Raw genomic sequence first — 8,532 nt, forward strand, 5'->3', positions numbered from 1 at the left:
AAAACATACAGAAATGAAAATGAAGTAAAAAGAATATTAAAAGCATTCAGATGATTAGTTTAAAATTTATGGTTACCACCATCCAGGAGCTTAGCATCTCAAATCACAACATACAATTTTAAAAGAATTTTGTTCACAATATTTGCAGAAATCACAAATAAACGAGGAATAAATCATTTATATGGTCAAGATTTATATGAAGAAAAGTCTCCTGGGGCCTGCAATGTGGATTAGTGGATAGACACTGCTTGGAATGCCAGTGTCTCTTCCAGGCGCTAGTTTGAGTCCTGGCTGCTCCACTTCCAATCCAGCTTCCTGTTGATGGTCTCAGGAAAGTAGCAGCAGATGACCTATGTGACAGACCTAAGGAAAGCTCCTGGCTTGTTTGCTTCAGACTCCCGCAGCCCCAGTCATTGCAGTCATCTGAAGATGTGAGAAACTACATGTGAGGAGTAAAGCCGTGGATGGAAGATTCTCTGTCTCTGCCCCTTTCTCTCTGTTATTCCGATTTTCAAATAAATAAGATTATTAAATACACAGTTACTATACCGAGAGGATAATTTGGGGAAAATGAATCCAGAAACTTATTTTCCCCTTAAAAGTAAATCCTACTGTTCTTACTACTTACTACTGAACTACTTAAAATGAAACTATAAAAATGACATTAGGGCACAGTCTTAAGGAAAACACTTATAAATATTGTACCTCATAAAAATTAATAATGTGAAAACACTACAAAGTTGGGAGATAAACTACAAACAGGGAAAAGAATATACTCAACATATAAGCTCTCAAAAGTCCAACACAAACATGTAAGAACATGATTAACACAAAGGAGAAAAAAATCACCATAGTAAAATCTGTGTAATATAATAACTAAAGCAATGTGATCCTGAGAATATATTTATTTATTGCATTGTATAAGAGGACTGCAAAAGTTCATGAAAAATGGGATTTAAAGTATATTTTTAGCACAAAAAAATTTGAATTCATGGATTCACAGAGATTTCAACACATGCATAGAAACTAAATGTTATGCATGGTATAACATGTTATGTATAAACGTTATGCACTCTAAATAGTACATATGGATTTCAAAATATTTTACATCAAAATAAGTTTCTTTCGATTTCATTTCAAACAAAACTCTTGAATACCCTCGTATATTCAATGGTGTATATTCATACGGCTAGAGAATGGATGGAGAAATAGGAACTCACCCTCACTTTCAATGTGAGTATGATCTTTTCAGCAATTTTGAAATACGTCTCAACTGTCACAAAAAATGTAAAAAGATGTTTATTCAATAATTATCTGGTAAAAAATCAAACTGAAATTATCTAAATGTGCACCTATACTGTCTTTGTGTGTGTGCTTTTTTGTTGTTGTTGTTGGAAAGATGTATTTACAAAGAGGAGAGAAAGATCTTTTATCCACTGGTTCACTCCCCAAATGACCACAAAGGCAATAACTGAGACAACCGGAAGTCAGGAGCCAGGAACCCTTTCTGGGTCTCCCATGTGGGTGCAGGGTCCCAAGGCATTGAGCCATCCTCTGCTGCTTTCCAGGGTCGACCAGCAGGGAGCTGGATGGGAAGCAGGGCCACTGGGACAGGATATGGCGCTCATATGGGATCCCAACCCTTGCAGGGAGAGGGTCAGCCAGTTGATCCATCCCACTGGGCCCCAGAGCATTCTTTGATAAGTCTTATATTACATAAAATGCTCAACTATGAAAATTGATGATATTGTTATGCATGCAACAAATAATTATCGAGCCTCTAATAGGTGACACACTGTTCTAAGCACCCTAAATAAAAGTAGTGACAGGAAGTCTAACAAAAGTCACTTCCTTAATGGAGTATAAACAAATCTGTATTAGACTGGCACAAATATTCAGGATGTAAGAAACAAAGGCTAACAACAAAGCAAATGATGTTTTTCTGAAATAAATATGCATTTTCTTTTCCTAGAGAACAGTTGTACTGAGATACTAACATTTTCTACATATGCATATGAATTTTATGCAAAATTGTATAACAGCAATGTGATTATACTTGGATGGCAGAATTTAGTGAGAAGTTTTTCTCTTTTCTTGAAATCATGTTTACAGTGTGAGATTTTCCAATGAGCACGTTGTAGCTCTACAGTCAAAATACCTAAGTGAAGCTCTTCCAAAAATTCTCTGAGGGCAAGGTATCAAGAGAATAAGGTCACTGAAAGGTCTAAAATCCAAAAAGGAGTGGAGAAGAAAAGTCCAAACTGTAGCTTTTTCAACAATTACATTCTATTGGAACTCTGTAGATAGAGAGCCACACAGAAAACATTGTACTCACTTCAACAGTCCTCAGACTTAGACAAACTTTCCTATGGCTGTAACGTAGGCAAAGGCTTTAACTGTCTCTGCGTTTGAAGAGACAGAATGACAAGAGGATTGAGTTCTGTAAAAACCATTTAGTTCCATCCAATTAATGCAATTCCCAGAATTACATCACAATGATACATAATTTGAGACTTTCAAATATTGGTTCTGTGACACCTCATCTTACTCTCACACCATGCCACTTCCGTTACAAACTTCAAACTCATCTCCCCCATTTCCTGTGGGATCTCCTTTGTTTGCCACATCTCTTTACTCTACAACCCAATTAGCTGGTACATAGGAGGTGCGCCACACAATACAACACCTACTAAAGAAACAAAATTTTATATTTATATATATGATAATTGAAATAGCCTCCAGAGTTTTCCTTTAAAAATGCTGAAAGGGTTTTTTTTTTTCTTAAAGCAAATTGATTAATGGTCCTAGGGTCACAGCAAATTCACAAACCCACTGCAACACAATTCTCATAAGTTCTCATGTTAACACACTATTAATTCAGAGAACAGAATCCATCATAGATACTTCACTTTCTCCCTCTCATTTCTGAAGTCACAAATTTTAAATTTAGAGTATAGTCAAAGGTCTAGTGCTTCACTAAATAAAGAGTACAACATATAAAACCAAAATATTTTATAGGGAACATGCAAAGTCTATAAACAAAAACAATTCATTTCTGAGGCATAGAAATAGATCTTCTCTCTGTTTGTTTACTCCCGATACTTGCACCAGCCAGCAGCCTGGAACTCAATTCAGACCTCAGGCACGGGCAGCAGGAACCCTCTGCCTAGAACTCAGTTGCTGCCCTCCAGGGTGTGCATCAGCAAGAAGCTGGACTGGAGCACACTGCTGAGATTGCAAACAGGGCCTCTGGGATGGCATGGGGACATTTCAAATTGTCATTTCACCACTCTGCCCATCCAGAAATTTTGTTTCTCTTATGATCATTTTAGTAAATGAAACAAAGTATTCTACAGGGTTACAAAAATTCCAAAGTTACCATTTAGGAAAATGAGATGGCTAAAAATATTTGCAAATTTATCATTTTGTGGATGTTTCATATTATCAAATGAAGGCTTCTACATTTTCCCATAACCAATGCAAAACAACATGCAGACGATTGGTAGGTTTTTTTTTTCTCACATGCACATTTCTTTAGTCTTGAATAATTTAATGCTTATTATTTTATATAGAGGGAAAAGTAGAGGCGGTCCTACTCCATTGAAGCAGGGGGCTTTGGCAATCTTAGGACCTGACTATGACTGAACCTGTTGCCAACCCAAAATCTTTTCTCGCCTTTTCCCTTTAGCAACACTACATTGAGTAATGTGCCCAGCTGGAAAACTCCATTTCCCAGTTCTCTTGCAGACAGAGGCTAATGCAAAATAAGCTTTAGTCTGTGTGTGGTGCTTTCAGGAAAAAAAAAATCCTCTTTCTCTCACACTGTCATTTTTTCATGCTTAAAACGCCCACACAATGACTGGCGCCCCAGCCACCATGTTGTGACTTAACAGGACTCACAGACCAAGGATGATGAAGCACAGGCCAGAGGAGGCAATCGACTTGGCATAGCAGGCTCAGCGGAGGCTGACTGCACACCCTGGGGTTAGGTGTGCAGATGAAAAACTGTTTTATGTAGGCCACTATTATCTTAGTGTCTTTGTGCAACTTCATAAACACTGAAATTCTAAATTACTGCTGGACAACTGCTGCTCTTGCTTTGAATCCATCTCTTTTGCCCTATACTCATGATAGCCAAGGGGTATCACGTGACCTTGCTGGCCTCCATTCCCACTGTTTTTAGATGGCTTCTTTAAAGGGCCTTAACTTTGCATTAACCTTTGCTCTGGACAGTCTCTCTGAGAGGATGCCTTACCCCCAGTTCCCCATGTGATTTAATTCCCTCACCCCTTTTACCTCAATTTGTCAATGAAGCCTGGACTAAAGCATCTGATAGGGTTACCACTGTGCACATTTTACTTTCTCTTTAGTTTCCCCACAGCACTTAATAACAGCTTTTGCAACTTGCTGATGTTTTCTGCTTGCTTTACCTCCTTACTACAACATAAGTGCCTTCAGGTGGCACTCCTCTGCTGTTCACTCACGTAGCTCAACAACTTGGAACATAACTTGTAGGAGGTCAACAGATAGCTATTGAATGACATAGAAATCTCTCCCTTTCTCCCCATTTTCAGTGTTCCATTCTAACACAAACCATCTGTTCATTACAAGAACTTCCAATGGAGTTGTCTGAGAGTTCTTTCGCCTCCAGAACATCCAGCATACTTCTAGGCTCATCTAAGAATTTTCTTTGTCCTTTCAAATGATTCAGCTCCCAATTGGCCAGGTCAGACACTATGTACTGGTGTCATTTTCCAATAAGAAATTAGATTACATGAACTCTAGGATGCTGTTTCAATATTTGGTTTTGTATCCAAATGACTCATCTTGGCATTAAAAAATGCTCTTTGATCCAGCAGTATTCTACCTATCCAATCTGACATTCTCTTCTTCTCATGTTTCTTTAAGAACTCTGACATAAGCCATGTTCTCTGTTACTACTTTTTCACATTGTTATTTTCTACCTTCACCACTCTCTCCACAGCTGAAATGAATATTGCTTCAGAATACTGCTGCTCAGCCTGGGACCCTGAGGCAGCATCACCTATCATTTATCACTACTGTGAAACAACTCCAGACCCTCACAGACATCCTGAACCAGAATGAGAATCTGCACTGAACAAGAGGTCAGCACATCCTTGGGGTTTGAGAAGCAGTGCACGAGGACCTCCGTCAGACCTTCATGAGGTACGCGCTCCGGCTCAGAAATAAGTTTGTGCTAAATCCCAAATTTTCCACAGGACCTATACCATCCACAGCAGCATGATGTTCAAGGCACAACATTCTCTCTTAGGCTATTTATTTTCTATTCCCTTTAAGTCCTTTCTCTCCAATTTGCTTGTAAACAACTGACAGAAAGGCTGGTCTAAGTAGGGAACAGAAACCCATTCAAGTAGCTTCAAAGGGGAAACAAACAAACAAAACAGCTTATTTTAATACAACTTGAGAACTGGTAGTGGAAAACTCAGGGAGAGAAAGGGAGGGCTCTAAGGTCTGGCGACCCTCTCTCATCAGCTTTGCGTTCCCACCCATTCTATTCTCTCCCCTTTCTCTTTATTCAGTTTTGCTCATGCTTATCTGCAACATCTTCACTCCTGTTTCAATCATCCATTCTCTCCTCTACCAACCGACTCACTTTCTCTTCCTGCTTCGATTCTCATTCTAACCTTCACGTTCCCAAGTGAGATATGGCCAGCACAGAAAAAATCTTTGTGGCCAAACCACAAGGTTACAAGTGTCTGAGTCATTTACGCACCAGCCGCCTTTGGGTGAAGGGCTGATGATGTTCCCCTCAGCTGAAACCAAGCGGGGCTGCAACGCAAAGGAAGGCACTGGGCAGCAGCAGCTGTCAGGGGAAAATAAACCTTGGGCGAGAAAGGTGTGGGCAGGGCAAGGCAAGAGTCACATGGCCATCTCATAGGATTCTTAATTTGTCTTTAACACAACCTCAAATGCTGAGAAACTAAAACAATTTCAGAGGGAAGAATCATTTACAATGAAATCAAACAATTCGGAGGGAAGAATCATTTACCAAGCACCATTACGACCCTTATACTGCACTGGACCTTCAGGCAATGTGAAGGCTGATAAAAAGGCAGTCCTTTTTTGGTCAGAGCTCTTAATCTGAATGTATCACTCAACCAGTTGCTCAACCTTGGTTCCTAGACCACTCTCACCGTTCCAGTTCCCTAACTACCAGTGGAAATCCCCACCTTCAGCAACCTCCAGGAGAGCTAAAAGGCCATCTTCGTAGGCGTGCTCTGAACAGCACACACAAAGGCCCATCTAAACCACCACTGCAGCCTCTCTGTGTTAAACTCTCGGGTGCCAAAGCTTGTGCACTGCTTTGCACTGCTTCTCTTGCCCCTAATTCCCACAACAGATCATCCACAAATCATTATTTAAAAATACCAACTATTACCAAGACCAACTTTTATCATCACACTGTCTGTCTGATTCAAAAGGTGATTAGCAAAATTCATTTCACTCAGAGATGTAAACACAGATAATGTTAGTGTGTGCATTTTTAGTATTACCTATTCAATTACACATCTAAAACTCTTAACAGCCTATATGAATATTTGAAGAGGCTATTACAAGTGACAGTGTGTATTCCTTCGCGGGACACAAGTCAGTTCTGACTCTGTGACCTTTTTGCTACAGAGGTCCACTTAATATTTTCTAAGTATTGGATCAGAGAATTCTGGATGATAGCATCCAGCGAATCTTATTATTATTATTATTATTATAATTCCACGAGGACCTTAGGGAGAAAAAGATAATAAAATGGCCTGTCTCAAACCTTTAGAATCCCATTCTCCTAATGTGTGTATGCTTTTTAAAAAATCACTTCAGCACCTGCCTGCAGTGGAGGATGAGGAAGAAGGCTGGAGGTCAGTGATGGTGGTAAGGTAGGCTAATTCTCAAACACCTGCCATTCCAACTTTTGCAGAATTAGGTATAGGTTTGTGGGAGAGAAAAAGGCAAACAAAACTCAAGACACACACAGACGTCACACAGAGCACAATCAGATACTCAAAGAGTTGTGTGCCACCCTCCAGGTAGGCCAGGGTGATGGGCACAAGCGAACGCCCTAGGACACCTGGTACTCATTGCCTACAGGTGTAGCCATTCAACAGCTGGCCCGGGGACGAACCAGCTTCCACCACGCTAAGAGTCTGCTCAGCTGGAACGAAGCGCCGGCTTCACGCTAAAGCGAAAACAAAAACGGAACCTCAGCCGGGTGCAACTCCCCCGCCAAGAGGCAGAATTGCAGAGGCTGGAACCCCTGGTACACACGGAGTCTTCTCCCTCCCCTACAACGCTCCCTGCGCTCTGAGAGGCGAGGGTCCCCGGACAGAAGGATCCCGTAGATGAGAAAAGCGAGCCGGCTTCTTCGGGGGCGGGGGGCAGTGGGGTGGGGGCGGTGGGAGGGGGTGGGGAGATGCTAAGTGAAGACCCTGAGGTCCGCCCACTAGCGGACGGGGAGGCGAGCAGGGCGGGTGCGCTCGGTGACAGGGACCAAATGGGCAGGCTGCGGAGCCAGCGAGCCTCGGGGCTCCCTCCCACCACTCCAATTTGGGACTTGTGGAGCCCAGAAAAGGGGCTGCCAGTGCACCCGGAATGACACCGGGTAGGGAGAAGGGTCGGCGGGGGACTGCGCACGGTGCACAGACTGCCTGCTCGGGTGTGTTCCCCCATAGTCTCTCACACTCACACTCACGCTCACCTCTTCTACGCCCCCACCCGGCCCCAAACCAGCCCGGCGCGACGGCGGCCACTCACCCTCCGCACGCGAGCGGATCTCCGACACCGTCCTCCGCATGGTGGGCATCGCCGCGCCGGCCGCAGGTGGGTCCTCAGCCCCGACTCTGCACCTGTCACACCGCGGTGAGGCAGGCAGACCCGGCTGCGCCGAGCCGGTGTTCAGCAGCAGCAGCCGGGGCCCCGCCGCCTAGCCAGGGCAGAGCTCCCTCCCCGCCCCGGCGCGCAGCCCCGTGCACGCCCACGGGAGGAGGAAGAGGCGGCGGAGGCGACGGTGGCGGCGTCCCCAGAGCCGGGCGAGCTCGGGCTGCAGACGCGGAGGGGGCGCTCGGCGAGCGGCGGCGCGCGGGCGCGGACGCGCGCTCCCGGGATCTCGCGGTCCCGCGCGAGGAGGGCGGAGACCGGGCCGGGAAGGCGGCTTCCGCCCCGCCCCCGGGAGGACCGTACCACTGTGCGAGGGAAGACGTGCGACGGAGCCTCCTCGGCCCTCCGCCTGCAACCTCATCCGCCCAGCGGCTTCTCCGATTCACCGGTTTGCTTCTCAAGTGCGTTTTGAACCGTCACGTTTTGAACAGACGGAAGGAGTGGGCTGGCGGCGGCGTCCTTGCGTTTCGCCTCCTACGTCTCCCCGACTTTTAGCAGCAATGGAGTCTCCTGTCGTCTGAGAGGAGGCTGTGTACTGTGGGTGGCGGGAGAGGCGGAAAAGGCTGTGGGACGCCGAGGTTCGGGCCCTGACCGCGGCGGAGAGCAGAACGGGGTGCGCCCTGG

General features: G+C 44.6%; 1 protein-coding gene across 2 annotated transcripts in view; it reads right to left on the bottom strand.

Annotated features, from left to right (window-relative positions):
• ATP8A1 (ATPase phospholipid transporting 8A1) overlaps positions 1 to 8,031 on the bottom strand; it is a 220,875-nt gene extending 212,844 nt beyond the window's left edge. The window contains exon 1 of one of the 2 annotated variants that reach the window (XM_040966355.1): positions 7,786 to 8,031. In XM_040966355.1, the coding sequence (XP_040822289.1) occupies positions 7,786 to 7,834 (49 nt within the window). In that variant the 5' untranslated portion in view covers positions 7,835 to 8,031. The remainder of the gene's footprint in view (positions 1 to 7,785) is intronic. The other variant, XM_040966356.1, reaches the window with a different exon arrangement.
• Between the last annotated feature and the right edge of the window lie 501 nt (positions 8,032 to 8,532).

The sequence above is a fragment of the Ochotona curzoniae genome, unplaced genomic scaffold (genome assembly GCF_017591425.1).
Source record: "Ochotona curzoniae isolate NIBS_2020 unplaced genomic scaffold, NIBS_Ocur_1.0 scaffold_4505, whole genome shotgun sequence".
NCBI lineage: Eukaryota > Metazoa > Chordata > Mammalia > Lagomorpha > Ochotonidae > Ochotona > Ochotona curzoniae.